Genomic DNA, 25571 nt, shown 5'->3' with positions numbered 1-25571 from the left:
TTGTCTTCCTTCCCCCCCCCCGGCTGGCTGCTGGCTTGCTGCTTAGCTTGCTTGCTGCTTTGGCTTGCTGCTGGCTGCATGCTTTGCTGGCTCTGCTTTCCTCTCTTTTTTCTCTGCTTTTCGCTGGCTTGCTTTTTTGCCAATTTTTTTCCCTTTTTCCCGGTTTCCGTTGTTCCCTTCCCCCCCCCCCCCCCCCCCCCCCGAAGACATCGGACCTACTCCGGGCAGGAGCTCCCCCGGGGTCTGCGAAAGAAGCTGCGTACCCTCTGCGGCGAAGAGAGATACAGCTCAACCCTCTTAGACTGGTGAAAACATCTGTGGTCATCTTGGGCTATTTCTCTTGTGCTGGGGAGTGTTTTTTTGTTGTGCCTTAATAAACAAGTTTTTTCCACTTTCCCCTCTGAAGGAATTCCTCCCAAACCCGGTGGTGGGGGGAGGTTGCGGAGGGTTTGGTTTTCTATAGGGGGCTCCTTTGGAGGTGTTTTCCCCTAATTTGTCCAAAACCAGGACAAATAATTTGGTGGCCCGTACGGGGAGGCCCAGACAAAGTGGAAAAAACTTTATTCTAATAATATTTTTGCCTTTAACCGTTCTGCGGGAATATTGGTATGTCTCTTTTTAAAGTTATGATGTCATTTGGAGTGAAAGCCTGCCTCTATTTGTGGTCATTAGGGTTCTTCGAAGTTTTGATCGCTTTATGGTCCCTGGAGTTATTTTCTTATCCAGAAGTAGCTCCGGTATTGTCCCTAATACGTAGCTTTTGTAGCAGAGGGGCACTAACGAGAATATTTATCGGGCTGGGCTTGGCTGTAATATTCTGCAAGGGGCTTATAAAAATGTTGTTATCAGCTCCAGGAATGTATAACTCATGGTTGTGGCTGTGTACTAAATTTGTTATGGGGGAGGAGGCTTTTCAGCCTTTGCTTTCCTTTTCCTCCTCCGAATTGTTTACATCTCTGTTAGGAAATGTCCTGTCCTCCCTGACTGCCAAGGATACCATCTTTCTGTTATTTAATTTAATAACCTTTCTCTATACTGTCCGCAGTTTATATAAGATGAAGGCTGAGATTTCTAGAGGGGCTGGTGAGACCTCTGATTTAGGAGTACAACTAAGGGTGAAAAATCCTGAGTGGTGCGGGAAATGGGAGGATATGGGCAAAATTTTAAAGGAGTTTTCTGATCCTGTAGTTTGGGACTTTCCATCCGAACACATCCAGAACCCAGCTGAGGTGGCAAAGTATCTGAAAGGGAAATGCCAGGATAACCCCAAGGAGAAAAGGATCATTGCAGTGAGCTGGGCCCTGGCATATGCTTATCGTACTCTGCTCGATACTGTAGGGTAGCAGACAGAGGAAGGGGGGCAGGGAGATAAACCAGCAGCAATCCCAGTCACTCAGGCTGCAGCCAACAGCCCAGGTTCGAACCCAGTAGTTAAACCAGACTGTAAGCCTCAACCAATGGCCGTGGCTACTAGCACACGAAGTGGAAAGTGCACAGAGAAGACTGATCGACCCGTGGATGACAATGATGAGTACGATGCAGGAGAAGGACCCTCAACACCTCCTGACATAAAATCAGGAGTCAAAGCAAGTGGCACCAGATCAGAGGCTAATATTGACTCCTTCTCCCTGAAGGACCTCCGAGGCCTAAGGAAGGATTATCGGCGACAGCCCGACGAATCTATAATTAGTTGGCTGGTCCGCCTTTGGGATGCGGCAGGGGAGGCTACCATTCTGGATGGCACTGAAGCAAGGCATTTGGGGTCCCTGTCACATGATCCTGTCATCGACCAAGGCATGATGAGGGGCGCTAGCCCTCAAAGCCTCTGGGAACGGGTCCTGGACAGCGTAGCACAAAGATATCTGTGTGCCGATGACCTCTATGTCCAGCAGACACGATGGAAGACCATAGAACAGGGGATCCAGCGCCTGAGGGAGATGGCAGTGGTGGAGATCATTTTTTCAGAAGACATAACAATTAGGAATCCGGACCTTGTACCATGCACACCTGTAATGTGGAGAAAACTGGTGCGACTTGGGCCACCTGAATACGCTTCTGCTCTAGCAATAATGAAGCGGGAGGAGGTATATGAGACTGTACTTGATATGGCAAAGAAGCTTCGGGCATATGCGGATGCTGTACATGGCCCGACCCATGCCAGAATTGCAGCTGTGGAGACACGACTGCAGGAATTAGAAGGAAAAATAGAGGAAAGCCGCAAGAAACTCAGGGAAGAGATTAAGGAGGACCTCCTCCAAATCTCAGCTGTGCAAATTAGAGGCCCTGGCACCCAACGCAGACGTTCCTTTGTTGGGGAGAGAAGGTACACCCCACGAGCTGAGTTGTGGTTCTTCTTGCGTGAGTCTGGAGAAAACATGAGGAAATGGGATAGGAAGCCTACTGCTGTTCTGGCACAACGGGTGCGTGAATTGAAGGAAGGTCAGAAAAGGAAAGCAGCCCCAGTTGCCCGTAGCCGAACAGCCAGGTATGATGATGACACGTCTGATCCCCTTGAGGGAACCTCCAAGACATATGCCCAAGGAAAGAAGGATAATCAGGCATAGAGGGGCCCTGCCTCTAGCCAGGTAGAGGCATGGGAAAATCGTGTTTTCTGGACGGTGTGGATCCGATGGCCTGGCGCATCAGAGCCACAAGAATATAACGCTTTAGTGGATACTGGTGCACAGTGTACGCTAATACCATCGGGATATGTGGGGGCAGAGCCTGTTTTCATTGCCGGTGTGACAGGGGGATCACAACAACTGACCCTGGTGGAAGCTGAGGTGAGCCTGACTGGGAAGGAATGGAAGAAACATCCCATTGTGACCGGCCCAGGGGCTCCATGTATTCTGGGCATAGACTTCCTCCGGAGTGGCTATTACAAAGACCCGAAGGGATTCAGGTGGGCCTTCGGAATTGCCGCTGTAGAAGCAGAGAGCATTAAGCAATTAAACACCTTGCCTGGACTGACAGAAAACCCATCTGCAGTAGGGCTCCTAAGGGTGGAAGAGCAACGCGTGCCAATTGCGACCTCGACAGTGCATCGCCGGCAGTATAGAACGAATCGAGATGCCGTGATCCCCATCCACAAACTGATTCGTGAGCTGGAGAGCCAAGGGGTGGTTAGCAAAACCCACTCACCCTTCAACAGCCCCATCTGGCCTGTGCGTAAATCTGAAGGAGAATGGAGATTGACTGTGGACTACCGAGCATTGAATGAAGTGACTCCACCACTGAGCGCTGCTGTGCCGGACATGCTGGAGCTCCAGTACGAGCTGGAGTCCAAGGCAGCACAGTGGTATGCCACTATTGACATTGCTCATGCGTTTTTCTCCATTCCTCTGGCAGCAGAATGCAGGCCTCAGTTTGCCTTTACGTGGAAGGGAGTGCAATACACCTGGAATCGACTGCCCCAGGGGTGGAAGCACAGTCCTACCATCTGCCATGGACTGATCCAGGTTGCACTAGAAAAGGGTGAGGCTCCAGAACATTTACAGTATATCGATGATATTATTGTGTGGGGGAAAACAGCAGCAGAAGTGTTTGAGAAAGGAGAGAAAATAATCCAGATTCTCCTGAAAGCCGGTTTTGCCATCAAGAGGAGCAAAGTCAAGGGACCTGCTCGAGAGATCCAGTTCCTGGGAGTGAAGTGGCAAGATGGACGGCGTCAGATTCCTACGGATGTCATCAACAAGATCGCAGCTATGTCCCCACCAACCAACAAGAAGGAGACGCAAGCTTTCTTAGGCGCCATAGGTTTTTGGAGAATGCACATTCCTGAGTACAGTCAGATCGTGAGCCCTCTTTACCTGGTCACCCGCAAGAAGAACAATTTCCATTGGGGCCCTGAGCAGCAACAAGCTTTTGCCCAGATTAAGCAGGAAATTGCTCATGCAGTAGCCCTTGGCCCAGTCAGGACGGGACCAGAGGTCAAGAATGTGCTCTACTCTGCAGCCGGGAACCATGGTCTGTCCTGGAGCCTTTGGCAGAAAGTGCCTGATGAGACTCGAGGCCGACCACTAGGATTTTGGAGTCGGAGCTACAGAGGGTCTGAAGCCAACTACACCCCAACAGAGAAGGAAATTTTGGCTGCCTACGAAGGAGTCCAAGCTGCCTCAGAGGTAATTGGTACAGAAGCACAACTCCTCCTGGCACCCCGACTACCGGTGCTGGGGTGGATGTTCAGAGGAAAGGTTCCTACTACCCACCATGCCACCAGTGCTACATGGAGCAAGTGGATTGCCCTCATCACGCAGCGCGCCCGTATTGGTAAACTGAATCGCCCTGGGATTTTGGAAGTGATTACAAATTGGCCTGAAGGTGAAAACTTTGGTGTCACAGACGAAGAACAAGAACCAGTGACACGGGCTGAAGAGGCTCCACCCTACAACCAATTGCCAGCAGAGGAAACACGCTATGCTCTTTTCACTGACAGTTCCTGTCGCGTCGTAGGAATGAATCGGAAGTGGAAAGCAGCTGTATGGAGCCCCACACGACAGGTCGCAGAGGCCACTGAAGGAGAAGGTGGATCAAGTCAACTTGCTGAACTCAAAGCCGTTCAACTGGCCCTAGACATTGCAGAAAGGGAGAAGTGGCCGAAGCTCTACCTCTATACTGATTCATGGATGGTAGCCAATGCTCTGTGGGGATGGCTGGAGAGATGGAAAGGGGCTAACTGGCAGCGTCGAGGAAAACCAATCTGGGCTGCCGAAGAATGGAAAGACATTGCTACCCGGGTAGAGAAACTGCCTGTGAAGGTTCGCCATGTAGATGCTCATGTCCCCAAGAGTAGAGCTAATGAAGAACAGCAAAACAATCAGCAGGTAGATCAGGCTGCAAAGATAGGGGTGTCAAAGATAGATTTAGATTGGCAACACAAGGGGGAGTTGTTCCTAGCGCGATGGGCCCATGATGCCTCAGGCCATCAGGGTAGAGATGCCACCTATAAGTGGGCACGAGACCGAGGGGTGGATTTAACCATGGACAGCATTTCTCAGGTTATCCATGACTGTGAGACGTGTGCTGCCATCAAACAGGCCAAGCGGGTGAAGCCCCTATGGTATGGGGGACGGTGGTCCAAGTACAAGTATGGGGAGGCCTGGCAGATTGACTACATCACACTGCCTCAAACCCGCCAAGGCAAGCGCTACGTGCTCACAATGGTGGAAGCCACCACAGGATGGTTAGAAACCTACCCTGTGTCTCATGCTACTGCCCGTAACACCATCCTGGGCCTTGAAAAGCAGGTCCTTTGGAGGCATGGTACCCCTGAGAGGATTGAGTCAGACAATGGGACTCATTTTAAGAACAGCCTTATCAACTCCTGGGCTAGGGAACATGGCATTGAGTGGGTGTACCATATCCCCTATCATGCACCAGCTGCAGGCAAGGTAGAGAGGTACAATGGACTGTTAAAAACCACCTTGAAAGCATTGGGTGGGGGATCTTTCAAAAACTGGGAGCAGCATTTGGCACAGGCCACCTGGTTAGTTAACACCCGAGGTTCCACCAATCGAGCAGGTCCTGCCCAGTCTGAGTCCCTGAATATAGTAGACGGAGATAAAGTCCCAGTGGTACATATCAGAGGTTTGTTAGGGAGGACAGTGTGGATCAATTCTGCCTCGAGTACAGACAAACCCATTCGTGGGGTTGTCTTTGCTCAGGGACCAGGTTGTACATGGTGGATAATGCAGAAAGATGGAAGAACACGATGTGTACCTCAGGGAGACCTGATTGTGGGGTGAGACTCACATGCAAACATCTCAATTTGCTGGATGTCACTGCCATTGTTTCTACATTAAACCACACAGACATGGGACAGAAGGAAATGTGTAAATGTCGAAAGTCAGAGCAAGTGAGAATGGAAGGGAATGTGTAAGTGTGGAAGGTTTGAGCAGGTGGGAAGGAAGCTCAGTAACATGTTCACGATATGGGATAAGGGGTGGAATGTCGTGGGGACAGGACATTTTCATGCTCATTATCCCAATCGTGGTTTCTGTTCCCTGTCCTCAGTTTGTTTTGTCTTCCTTCCCCCCCCCCGGCTGGCTGCTGGCTTGCTGCTTAGCTTGCTTGCTGCTTTGGCTTGCTGCTGGCTGCATGCTTTGCTGGCTCTGCTTTCCTCTCTTTTTTCTCTGCTTTTCGCTGGCTTGCTTTTTTGCCAATTTTTTTCCCTTTTTCCCGGTTTCCGTTGTTCCCTTCCCCCCCCCCCCCCCCGAAGACATCGGACCTACTCCGGGCAGGAGCTCCCCCGGGGTCTGCGAAAGAAGCTGCGTACCCTCTGCGGCGAAGAGAGATACAGCTCAACCCTCTTGGACTGGTGAAAACATCTGTGGTCATCTTGGGCTATTTCTCTTGTGCCGGGGAGTGTTTTTTTGTTGTGCCTTAATAAACAAGTTTTTTCCACTTTCCCCTCTGAAGGAATTCCTCCCAAACCCGGTGGTGGGGGGAGGTTGCGGAGGGTTTGGTTTTCTATAGGGGGCTCCTTTGGAGGTGTTTTCCCCTAATTTGTCCAAAACCAGGACAAACACGCAGAAAAACACCAAAATCCACAAAACATGCATGCTACTCTAAGGACTCAGAAAGTCTCTAAAGCTGATTCATCTTCTACCAAACAAAAACACCTAAAGTGCTCAGCAAATCTAAATAAAACAAGTGAGGACCTCATTTTCCAAGGCAATACATATTGCCCCACCCCACATGAAAGACCACAGGATGCTCACCACAATAACATGGGTCACGGTGGAGAGGGTGCTGTCTCCTGCCATCAGCGTGCCAAGGAGCATGTCATTAGTGCAGAATGTTACCAGTGTCTTTGGAGAAACCCTATGGAACACATCACACAGACAGCTCAGGGGCTTTGCACCATTTAAAGGCAGCTAGCTTTCCAGGGATCAAAAATTAAAGCAGCTGCTGACCACAAGAAGAATTACAGTTCTCTCCCCAAAAGACTCCTGCACACCACTTGTTTTTAACCTGTGCCTTTTCCCAGACATCTCCTAACAATTTGTAGTGCTTGCACCCCAAAACTTTGGACCACAGATTAATTGAAACAATAAGATTCAGATTTTAATAAATAAGGAAGTAAAAGAGAAGCGTGAAGAAATTCTGCATGCTCTCACTGCTCTTCTTGAACTGCTGCCTCTGTTGTGCAGGTTTTCCTCCCCTGTTCCCCACTGTCCCAGAGGCACTGCCACCATCACAGATGGGCTCAGCCTCGGCCACAGGCAGGTCTGTCTTGGCTGGCACCGGCTCTGTCACACACGGGAGAGGCTTCTGGCACCTCCTCACAGAAGCCTCCCCACAGCTCCCAAAGCCTTGCCTTGAGGACACAATACAGTACAGCTGACTAAATCACAAAGTCATCTGCTTGATCCTCTGCTCCTTCAGAGGGTCAAACTACTAAAATGTTACAATTCTATACTGAGAGAAGCTGTCCCAATAAAAACAGCAATTGTCACTACGCCCTCTGGTACTGCCATCCTCAAGGAGCTGAAAAGTTCCTTTCTACTGTACTCTACAGCTCTTCTCTGGAAGACAGTTCAGAAAACCTTAAAAATTATACTTCTGTGTTACTATAAACACCTCTAAACATCTCCATTCCAGATTTTTTTTGTCCACAGCTCAAAATATTGTTATTTCTCCCTTTTAGTGTTTCTCTGCAGCAATTGTATTGATTCCTCTCAAGCTGGATTTCCTGCACTGCTTCCAGCAATTCTTCCATTTTCACCTGACTTTGCTCTTCTTCTGCCAGCATAGTACTTCCATATATTAATTATCCAGCTGATTTGTGATACATCTTCACCAGCTCTTCTAATCTCTTTATATCCTTGTGAGCTTTCGTACACACATTTGAATTCTTACTGCAGCTTTGTTGCTCAAGCGCATTCATTTTCATCAGCTGTGTGTTATCTTTGTTCACTCAAGCAACACAACCTTTTGCCATCTTCTGGTCACTCATATCCCAACTGCTGGCCCTTCCTTCCCTGAAATGTCATTTGGCTACACGGTGCAAAGATGTAAAAACCCCACACAATCCATTCATGCTCTGCTTTACAGACAAATTCATCAAGTGGTACTGAAATCTCTGCTTTTACTTCACTTCATGTTTTAAACACAGAAGCTGAAGAAGAGTAAATTTAGCCCAAACTAGACTGATAAATAATGCTCATCTCCATCAGTCACTTTCCAATTTTGTTGTTTTCCCTTTTATGACTCCTATCAACTCACACTACATAACATTTCTTACAGCACGCTGCTTTTCACACCTACCTTCAAAGCTTGCGGAACTTTTGGATCCACACTTGTTACAAGTAGAGAGGGGGGAAAAGAAAGTGTAGACTTGATCTGAAAACCAGACAAGGATTTCCATGCATACACTCCGCAGAAGTCAACAGAAAATACCTGAGATTCAGTTCTATAAGACAACCTACTACATGAAACTGCAAAACACAGCAAGAAAGCCATCCTTTTCCCTCTTACGTATTCCTTACCTGCAGTAACATATCCCACCTGGGAGGCTGCAACCCAAACACACTGCAGTTTACCTGTGCACAAGATGCACAAGACCAACACAAGATCAACTGGCACTCAGAAATACCATTAGGACCTGCTTTCTAACCGGATCTGGTAACCAATTGTCTGGCCAATCTTCTCTCTTCTTTCTGCTGCCACTCTTTCAGCCACAGCAACAGCTGCTAAACGTCTGGGCTGAGTACAGAACACACGACAGGCAGTTCCATTCTTGTAGCAGTCATCAAGGATAAATTGAGGGATCTGTAAAGAAGTGGTTCAAATTTACTTTTTGAGACAGCCACAGCTTTGTTAGCACAGGGAAACAATTTAACTGCATCTCAGTATTACACATTGCAAAAGACTTTTCATTAGGATTATCATGGCAAGCATACCCGAAGCAGTGGAAAATAAATTTCTAAGTATAACCTCTTTAGGCTTTTTTTAAGAAAAAACTCGCAGTGTCTCCCTCCTGCTTCAGAGAAATCTAAAATAAAACTCCTGTAGATAATCTCTCATTCTAACACAAAAAACACTCTGGGTACTAAGAACAGAACTACCTTAGAAGAAAAAGGGCTATACAAACATCACAGCTACTTTCCCTTCAATATTCTGTATTATTTTAATGAAAAAATTGTATCTACCAGAAAATTGTGAGGAATCATTTATGCTTTTAGTACCTATCTACTGGCTTAGTGTTTCAAAAGAAAGTGAATTGGAACAAGATTTTCAATCATACAGGAAAAGAAAAGCCTTACAATAGCATCAAAATATCCCGTATCACAAATATTACACAATTGTCATAAATACTGTTCTAGTTTTTATTTAATTGAAGAAACATACTTGCGTAGTTTTTCCTGATCCAGTCTCTCCTATGATCAAAACAATTTTATTGTCCTTTATTATTTGGACAATTTCTTCCTGTTTCTCAAGAACTGGTAGTGACTGCCTGAAGGAATCAAACTCTGATTCCCCTCTTTTCACTGGGACCTGGGGGATACCATCATTAAGTCGAAAAGTTATCTTGTTTACTTCTTTGTTTTCTGTGAAGACAAGGTAAAAGTTTATTTATGCAGATACAGAGGAAGGTCACAAAAACACTGCTCAAAAACTGTACTGAAAAATTAACATTGCTGACTTTTGATGCATCCCTGTGGGTAAAGTGACAAACCCACACACATTTAGAAGTCATATTTATAGCAACATGTCCTCCTGCAGTGCTTGAAATAAATCTCTTTCAAAACAGTTATTACTTTCATAGCTATTTTGAACAAAACCAGACTCTTCCAGAGCATTGCTCCAAGTCAAAAAAGCCCACAAAGAGCAAAAGGAGAAACAGAAACTAAACCAGAGAACACAGCCCGGTGTGTTTTGGTGGCCCTTGTATCTGCGCCCACATTTCACACCTGCAGTTCTCCCTAGAAATACACACTTCCAGGGGTAAACCTTGAAGCTATTCCACGCCTTTGCCTGAAATCATACTAATGCAAGCATGCTGTATCAAGAGTCCTGGCCCCCACACAGCAGTGTGATGTGTTACAAAGCAGTGCATAAGTAGCCAACAAACGGGCACATCTTCTGAGGCAGCTACTTCACATCCATCATTGCAAGTGCTACTCTCTAATTCCTTGAGAATTATTTTCCAGAAGAATGAAAAGCTTGCTGTAAACTCAATGATACATATGTAATGTCAGTAACAGATTCATATACTAAATTTCAACCTCTGTTGTACCAAGACAAACACAGACTAAGAGATCGGGAGAACTAAAAATACATTCTTGAGATGCGGAGAAAGGCAAATATTACACTGCTCATTAACGTATCCCTTACATTCCTAAGACATTGCATTTCAGTCCTTGCATTATAGCTTCCCTCTGTTCATTAAACAATCCTATTAAACAACTGAAACAATTGGAAATAATAGCAAAGGAAGCACTTCAAGAACAGACACCACCTATCAGAACCATGCCATTAAACAAGGCATATTGGTACAAGTGTTTTCTGTTCACTACACCCATCTCTGCACACAGAAACACACTGTAACTCTTCCACTTGTAGCTGCTAAAGCAATAATCTAGATTAAAACCTTTCTTTTTTTTTAAAAAAACCCCAACATTTTATCAGAAGTTTGTCTTTCAGTGAACTCTTCCATATTCAAGAAATCAAGAAGTCTGGACAGTAGTCTCTTAAGGACCAAATCTATTTTGTAGAGATGAAGAAATAAAAATTCAAATTCTTCATTTATCAAGGACATTAATTTCTACAAGCAGAACAGACAACTTCATTTTCTCATATGGGTGTTCTTACAGCAGCAGGGGAACACTGACTCTTCAATCCCACCTCACAGAACTTTTATGGAGCCACATTTCAAAATGTGCTTCCAAAAAGGTTTGGCTGGAACTGCCTCAAAGATTCTAAAGTAACACAACACAAGGTGGACATCACCATGTGCATGATATGACTTCCCAAGTTCCTCACAGCACCAGTTCCAAAAGACCTTAAAAGTAAGGAAAATTAATGTGTTTGCAAGAAGGTGTCTGTTAGGACACGAGAGGGGACAGAACACAAAGAGGTTTCTTTTGTCTTTGGGCTGCAGGTGGTTTTTCCAAGTGGTGGCGATGGACAAGTCCAAAGCAGAACACACGCCCAACGTACCAGATTCAACAGCACAGGCATTTCCTCGCTCTGTCCTTGGCAGGAGTTCCGTGCCTTCCTTATTTGTGACGGGAAAGCGCTGAATCAGACTCCGAACAGCGTGTTTCGTACGGAGAGCCAAGCCACAAGTCATGCCTGCGTGTGCCTCTGATACATCCTTCTTCCTTACAGTCAGGTAGCGATTGGCTCCTTTTCTGTCGGCGGGAGAAGAAAACATACTTTAGGAAAAAGGAACCTACTCTAGGTTGACTTTGATCTGTCAAGGTAGGAGATGCTATGCAAAATCTTTGGGAAAAAAAAACCAGAAATCACAGTGAGAAGCTTTTTTAATGGAGCCATTAAATCCACAAAGTATAAAAGCAAGCTGTCCCAAAAGGCATGTCACAAGCTTTTCCAAGCATGCATACAGCAACGAACACAGATGCTCATTTCTCTTTTACACTTTTTTCTCTAATACTATTCCTTGCAACACAGTTGAGTATGTTGAAAACATCAGTCAGGTTATCATTAGTCTTGAAATTCTATTGGTCTGCACCAAAAAACTGAAAATTGTACCCTGACTCACCCTTTGCTTTTAGATACCAGTCCAAGAGACTGACAGAGACGGTGAACAAATGCTCTTTCAGTACTAGTGAAACTAGAAGGAAATTCCATCTCTAGAATGATAAATAATAATGAGAAAACAGTAACAATGCAACAGGCACTAATCTTGACAACTCAGTGTTACAGAACCACAGAATTGCTAGGATTGGAAGGGAGACCAGCCAGTGCAACCCCCTGCAGGGTCACCTGGAGCAGCTGACAGAGGAACACATCTAGGGTTTGGGATGTCTCCAGAGGGGCAAACTCAGCACTTTCCCTGGGCAGCAGTTTCAGTGCTCTGCCACTCTCAAAGGAAAGAAGTTCTCCCTCATGTTCAGGTGGAACTTCTTGTGTTTTAAGTTATGGCCACTGCTCCTTGTCCTGTCACCAAAAAGTCTGCACCGCCTTCCTGGGACTCATCTTGAAGATCTTCATATGCATTAGTGAGATCCCCTCTCGGTCTCCTCTAGGCTTAACAGGACCAACTCCCACACCTCTCCTGATAAGAGATGCTCCAGACCTCTCATCTCATCTCGGTGGTCTCTGCCGGACCCCTGCAGTGGCTCCCTGTCTCTGTGCTGGGGAGCCCAGAGCCGGACACAGCACCCCAGCCGTGCCTCACTAGGGCCGGGCAGAGGGGCAGGATCCCCTCCCTGACCCGCTGCCAGCGCCCTCCCAACAGCCGCAGGCTGCCCCCGGGCCGGGCTGTGCCGCGCACCCGCCTCGTCCCCGCTCCGGAACCGCTCCAGGGCGAGCTGCACCGCCATTTCCACCACCTCGTCCACGCCGACCTCCCTGAGGGCCTCGGCCCGGGCGCGCCCCGCGGCGCCGGCAGCCCAGTCCCCCGCAGCCCCGCCGGGCTGCCGCCGCAGAACCCGCCTGTGTCGCGACATGGCCCCGACACGGCCCCACACGGCCCCACACGGATCGGGGGCCGCAGCTGCTCGGCCCGAGGGGCGGCGCTGGCGGCGGGCGGGGCCTGCGTGGAGTCACCCACAGCCCCGTCGGCCCGAAGGGAAGGAAATTGGCTCTTTTCCCGACGGTAGGGCCAAGCCTGCCTAGTACCGAGGTATGTGTATGGCTGTGGCCAAAACGTGGCACTGGTGCCCTGTCCGGTCATAAATTACGTGCTTTAATTCATGGTATTAAACGTAGCTGTGGCGAGGGTCATCTCGGCCCTCGGCCTCCTCACTCTGTAAAGTGTTACTTGCCCTTGGTTTTGGATCGTCTTTTCCTGCTGTCCTTTGACTCCACGCTGAGGACACGAGGTAGAAACTAAACCCAATCCTCTTGGGCTTGACACAGGGCTCGGGATTGAAGGCTGCTGCTTTGGAAACATCATCGGTCAGAAGGAGAGTACTTGGAAGAAGAACAAACTACTCCTCCGTTTGAACAAACATCCTCAGTTGTGAACTGAAGTGAGCAATTAAATAAATAGAAGATAAACACTCACTGTCTGATGCAGCTGACTGAAAAACAGCTCTTAAGCCACCTCTACCAAAGCTTTTACAAGACTAACTTCAGCATAATTCTGCACTGAGAGATCACACTGGAGCGGAACAATTGATCTGTTCTAAGGTTATTTTTAAATTTTTTTCAGTTTTCAGTTCAGCTATCTGACTGTGTATCTTCAATCAAAGTACATAATGCTAGGTCCTCATAGCTGTTTTTGTGACATTCAGTACTGCCACCGCAAAGCAGATCACAGTTATTATGGAAAATTAAACACTTCAGCTGAATAAGATGAGCATTCCTCTTATCATCCTTGGTATCAACAGTACAAAATGAGAGTTCATAACTAATTTGAAAGAGTCACATCAGAAATCTTTAATTATGAGCCCAGATCTCTTAACAGTTTTTGCCTCTTAACAGCATCATCTTGCCTTCCTATAGACAAAAAGCCCCATGATTCTGAAAAATGATTCCTCAGGTTCAATTCTGCTCTCAGTTTGCAATCCTGTAAATACAGCAGGGCACAGAGATAACTAACTGTTGGGTTAAGTCTCATCTATATGGCTGAGACTGGCGTCAAGCCTGAGTGCATCCTGCATAACAAATTCCTTAATACATGCCCTTCTTCTTTCACTGCTTTTTTGACTGTCCAATGCTATTAGAAGAGTGAAAAAAGAGGAGAGTGTGGTCAGGCATGCACTGCCTGCTGCAGCCCTGCTAAATACTGAGTTGCAGTCTGCACTCAGAATATGAATAAGCAAAGAATTGTGCTTTCCCAGGCTCTTAGACATGGAGGTTTTATTCTTTATACGTATTCTCTTAATAAAAATCACTAGCTGTGGTTTTTCATATTAAAAATAACAATCTGTAAGTATTTAAAAATTCCATTTTCATGATTGGCCTCAGAAATACCTTCTGGCTAATGTTGACTTGAAACAAATAACCCCTGGAATAAGATTTATTTCCTCGTATTAACATATGTCCAAATACCCATGTATTTTTTATAAGAAGAATTAAGAAGCAGCACAGTTTTATGCAAAAATACATCTGCATGTTTAAATACAATTAGGTATTCTTATTTTACCCTCCCTAGAGGCACTTTTGCTGACTTCTTTTCAGTTTGCAGAACATTTTCTCTCTTATAAACACTCTTATGTTCCACAAAAGATGCCAGTTCTACCAGAAAAAGAACTGCAAAGGAAGTTAGTGAAACAGTATTATCCATTCTGTACTGTGTTAGATTGTGTCAGGTTTGACTGCAAAATAATTAGTCTTTCTGGTTTTTGTTTGTTTGGGATTTTTTAAAGATGTTAAGTTCTGTAAGACTTCTTAGCTGTTGAAATATGATGCAAGGATCACTGGTGAGCCAATTCTTCAAGACCAAGTTAATGAAAGAGCACAAGATTTAGTTCTCTTTTCAGTTCCTTGATTATTTGACAAAAAAAAAAAAAAAAAAAAAAAAAAGGAATTCCAGTATGTAGGGGTTTAAGCATTATAGTAAATTTGTAAGCAGACAGCTGTTGGCTGCTGTGATCATTAATGTTGCCATGAAGTAAGTTATGTATTTATACACATTTAGGGAAGTAAGACTGATGTCAAATTCTATTGAGAGATATTTGTTTAATAAATTAACTGCAGTGAAAATGGGCATTTCTTGCTCTACTGCACACTCCTGGATACACTGATCCATTGATAGTTCCCCAGACCTTTGGCTGCGGATGCGGGTGATTGCCTCTGCCCCATTTCTGGAACCTCTCCTATCATCTACTGACACATCATTCCTTACTCCTCTGTCTTTTCCACTTCCCTTACTTCAGTTCTTATTGATTTTTGAGACATCAAGGAAAAAGCCTTTTGATCAGTTCTGTCCTTGTAAAACAACCTCTCTCAGGTGCTCACTTGCCACAGTGCAGAACTTGGTCTTTGTCTCTACAAATCCATTTCCCACATCACTGCTGAACTGAACTGAGCCGCAACCCTTCAGTGCCCTCAAGGCATCCAGAGAGTTCAGCAACGACTCCAGGACGAAGGCTGGGAAGAGCGTGATTCCCAACAGGGTCAGATATGCCCCAGGTCTTCCCACAGCTTTCTCCACTACTCCTCACTCCTAAATTGAGAAACTCTAGTTTCCAGGGTGAGCAAATGACAGAGGACAGGAGGGAGAGTTGAATGATCCTGTGCTAGCAGATCTTTCTGTGTCTACAACATGTTATCAAGGCAGCATGAAAACTGCAGGGATCCCATGTCTTGTGAGCTTAGGAGCCGACTGAAGGCAGAAGGATTTCATCCCCGTCATTCATGTGCTTGTGTCTTTGCTGAAACGGGAACTGATGTGCTCCCTAGGGAGATTAATTTATCCAGAATGTAATTTCCTACTAGAATACTGTTTCACTGAAATATTTTGATGAAAATAAAACCTATGTTGCAGAAATTTTCTGGAGCACAGAACACATGTACCTATCGCAGTCATCAGTAGCTTGCAGCAAAAGGTTTTGAGGTTACTTCCTAGTCACAGTCTACAAAAAGACCATTTATCTTTACATGTGCCCCCACTTTTTTTGACCAAAGTGGTATTTTGTTAACAGAAATACAGCTTCAAATAACATACTTTGGCAAAAAAATAGTGGGACTATTCAATATCTTTGTTTACATGTATATACAGGAAATGAGGAAATGAACTTCTAACTTTCTGTATCCAAAATGTGGATCCTTATGTAAGATCCAGGAATAGGAACCTGTCTGATTAGGAGAGCAGTTTAGGATATTTTTGGAAAAAGGGGCAAATCTGTTCTCATTTCTATTAATCATCATCATCACAAAAAAGTACACTTTTCAGAACAGTTTTACAAGGTGGTTGAGCATTTATAAAGGTGAAAAATTATTAGGAAGCTTCTCAAAAGAGGCATTAATATTCTATCTAAAAATTAATATTCTCTCTAAAGTATTTTAATCCTAGATTGAAAAAAAAAATTCTTTTGAATATACTGTTGTAAGAGTTTTCAAACAGCTCTACTTGCTAAGAATTCCACAGCAAAGGCTGCACAAGACTTATATTTCTAGATGGAGCTTTAAATCATAGATCTGTGATGAGAAGTGGATCTAAACAAACTAATGTGAAGAGGGTAATACACTGACTTCAGACACAAGATTTTGATGAGAATTTAACTAGCAATTTCCTAGCTAAACCATTACTCTGTTGGCAGCAGATGCAGTTTGCTGTACACAGTGATGTTTTATATAACATTAATTAGAACTCACATTATATGTCTGTTACTTAAAATCTTTAAAATCTTAAAAATCTTTTTACAATGAAGGTCAGTAAACAAAGATGGTCTTTATCTGAAGCCAACTGAAACACGGTATAATCTCTCCTTTGACACCATCAGGCATTGCTTTTGATCATAGTGTACATAAAAATCTTCAGTCTGAATACCTAAGCAGTGGCAGCAATTAGAATACCTAACTCTCCCATCTATCTTACAGCAACATCAAAAAATATGTGGTTTGTAAGTTGCATTATAGAAAATAAATTATGTTTTTAATTTCATTTCCAAAAAAAAAAAAAAAAAAAAAAAAAAAAAAAAAAGAAGCATGTTTACATAGGAAGTTACTTCTATTTTTAGCCCTTATATTACCTGGGCATGCTTTATGTAGGCTAGGCACAGATTCAGATCTGAGCATACCTGCATCTTAGTAGCTTGAGATACGTGTGCAAAGTCACGTTATGTGAGTGCCTGGTGGCCAAGCCAGCTCCACCCTGGTCCCATGTCCCAGTCTGCCCTTTGTTGTCCCAGGGAAGTGTCTGATACCCTGGGCTGATCTGGCTGCCATGGCTGGGTGGTCCTGGCTGCCAGGCCCTGCTCTGACTTCCCAGGCAGCCCCTGCAACTTCTGGCTCCCCAGCCCCTCGAGATTGTCATTGTAATACTGATACAACAAACCATGGATTGGGATCTGACCTCAGCTGCAGAGATTCAGGTGATGAGAAATTATAAGTTAAATTGTATTATAAATTCCCTACCGTCCTAGTTACAGATTGTACTATGTTGACTCTGCTTGTAGAAATCCTGTGCCATTCTAATAATAAATTCTCTTCTGTATCAATCATAACATCCTGTTAAGAAAACAAAGTTTGAATTGTACCTATGGTTTAGTGCTATCCTCACTCTGCCAATATCCCCAAGAGAACCCATCTGTGCTGGGTGACAGTGTCACTCGGATAACACTGACATGTCTATTAACCGAGAACCTCATGGAGCAACAGGGAACTTTTTAGCAAGTGTGTGAAAAGGGCTGGATGTAGTATTTAGGAAATTGAAAGAGATGGTATTCTGGACAGTTGGGCTCTGGATGCTGAGAAAGTTCTGCATTGCACACCCTGGCTACCTTGCTCAAAGGAATATTACTAAATTAAAACTTCTGCTTGCAAATTAACTTATTGTTTTGTTAGTGGGTTTTGAAAGAGGTTAATTGAAAATGCTAGGGCTGAATGTTAGCTAGAAGGAAGTTCTTCCATTTTTTTGGTCAGTTGATTTTGGTCATTTGGCATCTTTTTATGCAGTGACTTAAGCAGTTTTCTACTGCAAAACCACTTCTAGGTAAATTTGGAGAGGTTTACAGTGCTTTTCTTTTTCTATTGTTCAACATCTGATTTCAGGTAGACTTGACTTTCAGAGATCACAAGAACTTAGGTGTCCTGTTGATTTGGTGAAAACTCTGAAAAGTCCAGCATCCCTGGAAATCAGGTGTCTCCTGGTCATCTTTCAGAGATGTCTGATTTTGGGTATATCAATGTTGGAGATTAAGTGCAGCTAGTAGTGCTACAGCATTGTTATTAACGTTGGCATTGAGTGTCTTGTATATGCTTATTTGAATTTAGAAATCAGGGCATTATGGAAAAATTTATATTGTGCATTATAAATTATATTGAAAAACGGAAGATTTATTTAACTTGCATAAGAAGAGAAATACCCAACGGATTGACAGTTAAAACCCCCAGTCTTAAACAGAAAACATACAAACTTTTAAATATTTATTTTGAGAAATATCAAATCTATTTTGCTACTCACAGCAGTACAGAACTCTCACTCCTTGCCCTCCTCACAACTCTCTAGGCACCACATACCCCTCACACCAGGGATGCTTCAGGCGGAATTGTACTTTCTGCTGCACAGCATAGTTTGTCTTTTAAATGTGGGGGTTTTGCCATCTGCAATTCACATTCTTTGCTTTGTTATCAGGGAAAGTCAGAAACCACTGCACCAGGTTTTCTTGGGACTGGTACAAATGCAAAAAAAGTTAACTACAGCTGATGCCCAGAAGGAAAAGATAGCAGGAAAAAAATCAATTCAACCAAACCAAAAATTATTCACAATGAGCAGGGAGAAGATAAGGAATGGGTGAATTTCTGATCCAGAAAGAAAGCTAGTGTGTGAAGCATGCATCTAAGATGAGAACAAAAGATAAAGTGTTATCTAGATTAGACGAGAAGTGGGAGATTAGTTTAAAAATTGTGAGAACTGGCCAACTGTGAGGCTTAGTTTAAAAATTGTGAGAACTGGCCAACTGTGAGGCTTAGCAGATAGCATCTGAAAGGATAGGTGCAATATTTTCTGCTTTAAATGCCTTGGAAGAGTATGGAAGTGTGTTGGCTCCATACTACAGTGCCCTGGTCATCTAGCAAGAACTAATGTGAGCGATGTAATTTGGAAATCTGCAGAGACTGAGACCATATGAGACCAGTGAGTGTATGCATGCTTAACTTGCAAGCAGTTTTAGTTAATAAAATGCCAGAGGAACTCTTTACCTTGTAATGACTTACGTAATCAAGGTACAATAAATATTAACAATTAGAACTGTTGCCATCAGTTAATGTACTTTAAAGGCACTGTGCAACAAGTGTAATAACTTTGCTGGATTTATATATTCATTAATCCCTGACAGCAACAAGGAAGATCAAGATGTTTTGTGGCATGAACTGGATATCTTCAAAGACTTCATTAATAGGAAAGGAATAATACCTGATGCTATGAGGGAAACTCATATGTCCTTAATATCAAAGTCTTTTTTTTTCAAACACAGAAAAAGGTTAGGAAAAAACTTAGTTCACCCAAATTAATCATGTGACATGATGGAGTAAGAAACATAATGTGTTATGTAAACTGAAATGCTGTTGTAGACTGTTTCAGAATACCTGTTTCCAGTTAGAGGTAAGACAGGTTGGTGCTGGTGCTGTATCACTTCTTTTCACAGGAATCAGAATAAAAAACACTGAGTAAAACTTAATTACATAGTGAGTAGGGTGGCAAAGATACCAGAGGAAATGAAGAAGCTGTACTATACAGGCACGCTTTTGGTTTTTTCATCTGGCCACATGATGACTGCAAAGAAAACTATTTTTCCTTAAATGAAAAGGAGACCAACAGACAGGGAAGGGTATAGGCCACAAACATGTTCAGGGACAGGAAAACGAATTGTTGGACTTTGCAGGTAAAATTTGATCAGTGGAAACGACCTGGAATAGTCAAGAGGGGCTGGTGCTCTGCACCTCAGAATGCTTTTGGTTGACCAGTACCCCATCAAACAGCCTGGAGTGAAAACGAAGGGCTACAGGAAACGCTTGGGTTTTTCGGCTTCCACAGACCGGCCAAAGCAGTACCTCTGCAGCAAGGAGCCGGCCCTGCCCAGCCCGAGGAGAACAAGCGACGCTCGGGGCGGGTTCGGGTCGCCCTGCGCTCGGCGGCCCCCGACAGAGAGGGCAGCCGCCCCCGGGCTGGCGACACCGCCCGCTCGCTCCCGGTGGGTCCCACCGTGATCCCGGCGCGGGACAATGCCGTGCGCCGGCAGGAGCTCCGAGCCGAGCCCCAACGGGATCCCGCCCCGGGTGTCCCTCTGCGGGCGGTGGCTGCGGGGGCGGCAGGGCCCTGCCCTGGCTTTGTGCCGCCGCTCGCACTTTGCAGGCGCGGCGGGATTGGGAATTCCGGGCGCCCGAGGCAGCCTCGCCTCCTCCTCCTCCTTCCCCACCTCCTCCTCCTCCTCCGGAGCGGGGCGCGTGATGGCGGCAGCCGCCGTAGCGGAGGTGAACAGCACCGGCAGCAGCAGCGCCGATACCTCCAGCACGGGTGAGGAGGAGAGGATGAGGCGCCTCTTCCAGACCTGCGACGGCGATGGGGATGGCTTCATCAGCAGGTAGCGACAGCGGGAGGCGGCTCTTTGCTGGTACGGAGCCGTCCCCTCCTTCCTCTCGCCCCGCGTTCCCCGGAGCTCAACTTGTGGGCGAGTTGGAGCAGTGGTGGGAGCTCCGCGGCTCCCGCCCCGCTGCCGCCGGCACCAGAGCCAGGGGCTCCAGCGGGGCCTCGGCACCGAGAGCTTCCCGGGATAGCGGGCGAACGCTGCCCGCAGCGCTTCCACGTCTGCCGGGGCTGAAAGGTGACGCCTCCGATCCTGGATTTTATCACCTCGTGCCCTGGGCAGGTGGTTTTTGCAAGTAAACACACAAAAAGCCGGTCGTGGGCAATCTAGGAGAAAACTCATACTGTTCTTCCGGATCCTATGATTTTGTTATGTCAGTACGGTTTAATCAATATTCATATTACACACTTTGGTTTAAATTCCTCTGCTGGTCCTCAGAGAGTTAGAGGAGTGTCATGCAGGCTGATGGATTGTGGTGGAGAAGGGTGAGCTTGTACATTTGCAGTAGATACTTGGAAATAAGCCACAGTGGAATGTTTATGTGTCTGGAAGCACTGGCAGTGTGTTTTGGTCGGGAGTTGGTTTCGTGGCAATGGTATTTCTGAGCTCTCACACCATCATTTAAAAAATACAGAATTTCAAAAGGCGGGATTTACCAGAGGTCGTGGAAACTTGCATTGCAAAATGAAACTTACGTTATTGCTTGGAATTAGTATGTGCGAGGGAATTTCTTAAATTCGCCATTTAACCTGTAACCTAAGAATATGACCCCAGAGAAAGGCTAAGTAAACTTGAATTCCCACTGCCATCTCTTTGGAGCCATAAAGTTGTTGAAAATCTGTAACAACTGGCAGTTACTTTAAAAATAAAGTTCAAGGGTTGTGATATTTCTTATCTAAACAGCTCTCTGAACACTCTTTTTTCCCCCCTCAGTCTAATGATTATTTTGACAGTTGTGGTTTTGAAATGCAAAACCAGCCCTGCAAATTTTTCCTTATATAGTCCTTTTGTTGTATTTTTGTTAAGGTTTAATAAACTGTTTAAATTTTCAAAGTGAACAGTTGTTTTTCACACTTTGAAAATGTGTACTTTCCAACCAGTGTGCTAAGACTGCTTCTCTTTCCATTTGTTTATGGTCTTCATGGAGTTTATTCTGATGTCTGAAAGCTTGTGATGTTCACGTAAAATGGACACTGTCTCCTCAGAGCACACTTGCTCTTCTGTACTGTCATGTGTTTCTGCAATGTAAACTCTCTGTGTATTTATAATCTAAAGACCTTACTTGGGGAATAATAATGTTTTAGTGTTTCATACAGACAGTTGAGAGACGTTACCATGACACAAACTACTCATTTCTGATCCACTAATCCACATTCCCTAAGTTTTGTCACAAATTTGAATTCTGTTTTTTTCAAAGTGGGTGTTTCAGAGTGTTGCTTAACTAGAGTGTTGAAAACACCAGGATATGTCCGAGTAGAGACATTGAATTCCATTATGAAATGGCAATAAAACCCAGGGCCTGGGTGGTGGTTGAAAATCCTTCAGGAGATGGTGGGTTCATTGTTGAAGGTTGCTAATACTTTGCTTCAGAAAGGAGTTGTGCATTCAAGGCAGAACTGGTGTGGTCTTTATCATAGAACATAGTGTTATAAATTACTGTCTTCCTTTACATCTCTGTATGTGTGACAAAATAGTGAAGGGATATTTAAGAAATTATCTTTGACATGACTTTACTTCATTAGGTAGCCTGGGTGATGAGTTGTATAAATGGAATGCCTTTCTTGCTTTCTGTAGTTACTCAATTTTGCTTCTACTCTGTTTTGTGGCAATGTCTTATGCAGGAGGAGACTTGTCCAGTTGGATTTGGATGTTTTTCTAGCATGTACCACCATAGCATTATAGACAACTCTGTCAGGCTTATGGACTCACAGTGTCCCTGTTGAAAGCATAGCAGATGTGGGTTTGTTGTTTAGAGCCCTAGTGTTTAGGTTATTGCATCCTTTTAAATATAATAAATTTTAAAAGAGGCAAAAAAGTAATGGCTGCTTTTATACTAAATTTCATGCATACTGTCTGGTTTCTGTGTTTGTTTCTTTCTAGTTTTTTTTGTTTTGTTTTGTTTCATATGGGCCAGTTGCTTGGTTTTCCTGTTCTTGCCCTGCTTCTTTGCTCATCCTCGTGGCCAACAATTTTTTTGCCTTTCTTGCAGCCCCAGTGGAGATTGGAGGCTGAATTCTGCACTTCACGATATCTTTCACAGCAGGTTAAACATGGCAATAAATGCCCAGGCATCTGTATAAAGAGCTGAAAACACAGAAACTAGCATTTTAAAATCACCTCCTTCCCTGTGTATTAGAACTAGACTTGGCTGTGATCTGTAACCTATTATTAGCATGAGCTTCTTTTTAAACACTAGTTTATTTTCAATGCAATGGGACTGAAATTTGCTGTTTTGCAAGTGCTACTGAGTATAAATTTTATCTTTGAAAATTACTATCCCTTCTATTTGCAGGCTGGAAGCTTGGTCAGTCATTTCTTTGCCTACCACATGCAGCAGTTTGTTTATAAAGTTTTTTTTTCCCCAGCTCCAGAGCTGTAAAGGAAAAGAAGATCTTTATATTTGCAGCAAAGACAGGCATTTAGTGTCTATTTATTTAGTTCATATTGCATGGGGAAAAGAGATGTTTGCAACCCTGATGAAATAACATGTTGTCTCAGCTGTGGAAATCCTTTGTCGTGCATCAAACTGTAATAAACCTCTTTAAATAGTAGCAGGGAAGTACAGGCACAGATGGAGAGGAGGAGCATGTCCTGGGATGCTGATTAATTTTTAGGCTCTCACCTGAGATACTGATTAAATTTCAGACTCTAAATAGGATGATATTAAAGCAATAAAGCATAATTAAGGATGTGCCATTGCTGGTTATAATCCAGAAGACACTGAGCTATGGGATATGAAATGCTAAACCAGTGTCTCTGAGCCTTGCATTGACATGTGCATATTAAAATTTTGCAGCATCTAGCTAGAGAAAAGTACTAAGAAAATATCAGAGTTTTAACTTGTTGGCTTGTACTGAAATGGCTTTTGATTCTTTTGGGGTTAATATTTGTTACTTAATTATTTTAACATCTTGCAAATGTTTGGCATTCTTATGATACTTCTGCAAGAAGAGGTAATTTCACAAAAAGGAACTAACTAACCAACCAACCAACCAACCAACCAACCAACCAACCAACCAAGAAGTACCACCCCCCAACTCAGTTGCAAAGCACTCGGCAATTAAGGCTGGATTCTTCAAGCTTGAGATCAGCTGGATGAGCATTGCTGAGGGCAGAAGGCAGCCTTAAACATTGTTTACAGCAGAACTTTAGTTTTGCAGCTGTAGCTGGATTGTGTTGCTATTAACAAAAAATTGTTAACTGAAAAAAACAGTAATTGCTTTCCTTTGTTTCATTCTGTTTGCTTTGAAAAGTTTCAGAATCTGATGTTACAGTTATAAACATTTTCAGTTTCAGAGGTTTGGTGAATTGTTGAGGATGCGTGTGCTTTTTCCCTTTTTTTCTTTTTGATGCTGTCTGCATATATAGCCTTGAATGCTGGGTTTTTATGGGTGACAGGCTAGATTAATGTCTTCTTCAGAAACTTAATTGCCTTGTAGCTTTATTTTATGTGGATTATATTGAAATTCCATTTAGCACACAATGAATTTCATCTTCACTGCAGAAGTCACTAAATCGGTTTTGGATTACTCTATTGTAACACTGCAAAATATAAAGATAACTTTGAATCTGCAGGAAATACTTTTGCTTTTAAAAAATGAAGGTATGAGCTGTGGAAATAATGGGTGAAGAAAAAATCAGTTTCATTATTAAGCTACAAATATGCTAGATTTCCAATTTTAACTTTTAAGCATGGATAAATAATTTTAGGATTGTGAAGAAAAAACGTAAAGCTAATGTTTAGTTCAGCTAGAACTTTGTCATTATATTAACAATAATGGAATTAAATGTTGTTGGTAGAGTTTGTTTGAAAATGGTGTTGTCTGTGTACACATTTTTTTTTTTTTACACTGGTCAACTTCTTACAGAAAGTCTTGGTAAAAGTAGAGTACCAGTACATAGAGTAAGACATTAAAAACCTAGTAAACCTACTAACTTTGTAATGAGCTTATACAGCCTGTTAAAAGGACGTGCTGAATGTGCCTTCTCTAGCCCTGCACAGAAGCAGTTAAAAGGAACTAGTTGGATTTGATTTGTTCCTGAGTGGTTTCAGTGTTACATGGCTTTGGGAGCTCAAAACTTTTGCAAGTACAGGCCGGTCCTTCCGTTTTTAATGGGTTGTCACACTAGGAGGACAGTCACTGCTTTCTTGCTGAGTGTATTTTGGCACCTCTGTTCCCCCCACCATTGTTTCTGCATCTAGTGGCTATGTGCTGTTAGAGGAGAAAACCCAGTATTTTCAAGGAGACAAAGTATTAACCTATTCATTGACTTTTTAAGGGAGGGGATTTATTCTTCTAGATCTCTGTTACTCTCCCTTACCACTTCATGTAACTTTTTTTGGAAGTGTTTGATTTTGCTAATGTGCTTCAACTTCTGTGCTTAATATTTAAAGAGATACCTATTGAAGCACTTAAGGACCAATAAAATGAAGCAGCATAACCAGTGTGGGTTGTCTGTGACCAGTCAGGTTACCACTGTTGGTAAAACACTTGTTTAATCCATCAGATGACCATTTATGAAGTCATATGAACATGTTCAGTCAGGATGTCTGAAAACTTACTGTGGGCATAAGTTAATATTCTGCATTTAATCTCTGCAGGGTATTTTGTGCTGGTTGAAAGTTTTATCAGGAGCATGCTGTTGTGAGTGCTCAAATGTCAGCAGGCTAGGCAGTGATGAAGCTATTTATCCTACAAGCAAGAGGTTTATAAAAGGTCAACTCTAACAGAACAGGTGGAAATAAAAAACTGCCTTTGAAGTCTTGTGAGAGAAGTAATATTTATTCTGCTAGTTTTGCAGCTACTGGGATTTCAAATTTCAAAAGAAGTCTGATCCCAGTACTGTACAGTCCTAAGTCTGGCCTCAATCCAGCTGTCTAACAAGGAGACATCATTTAGAAGCAGTCTGCAAAATGTCAGTAAGATTGGAACAAAGCTTTGCTTAGTCCTTGCCTTCAGTCTG

At 43.8% G+C, this 25571-nt stretch overlaps 2 protein-coding genes across 2 annotated transcripts in view; one reads left to right on the top strand and one right to left on the bottom strand.

Moving 5' to 3' along the window:
- Positions 1-12809, bottom strand: part of LOC128822328 (3'-5' RNA helicase YTHDC2-like) — a 30891-nt gene extending 18082 nt beyond the window's left edge. Inside the window, exons 1-6 of the mRNA XM_054004023.1 lie at positions 12464-12809; positions 11729-11819; positions 11164-11357; positions 9352-9551; positions 8606-8772; positions 6720-6822 (exon numbers count right to left, since the gene is read on the bottom strand). Coding sequence (XP_053859998.1) covers positions 6720-6822; positions 8606-8772; positions 9352-9551; positions 11164-11357; positions 11729-11819; positions 12464-12638 — 930 coding nt within the window. The 5' untranslated portion in view covers positions 12639-12809. The remainder of the gene's footprint in view (positions 1-6719; positions 6823-8605; positions 8773-9351; positions 9552-11163; positions 11358-11728; positions 11820-12463) is intronic.
- MCC (MCC regulator of WNT signaling pathway) overlaps positions 12637-25571 on the top strand; it is a 189553-nt gene continuing 176618 nt past the window's right edge. The window contains 5 exon segments of the mRNA XM_054004021.1: positions 12637-12787; positions 19701-19903; positions 19905-20049; positions 20052-20114; positions 20117-20384. Of these exon segments, the coding sequence (XP_053859996.1) occupies positions 12637-12787; positions 19701-19903; positions 19905-20049; positions 20052-20114; positions 20117-20384 (830 nt within the window).

The sequence above is a fragment of the Vidua macroura genome, chromosome Z (genome assembly GCF_024509145.1).
Source record: "Vidua macroura isolate BioBank_ID:100142 chromosome Z, ASM2450914v1, whole genome shotgun sequence".
NCBI lineage: Eukaryota > Metazoa > Chordata > Aves > Passeriformes > Viduidae > Vidua > Vidua macroura.
The sequence above is the reverse complement of the archived record's forward strand: the minus strand, read 5'-3'. Positions and strand labels throughout refer to the sequence as shown.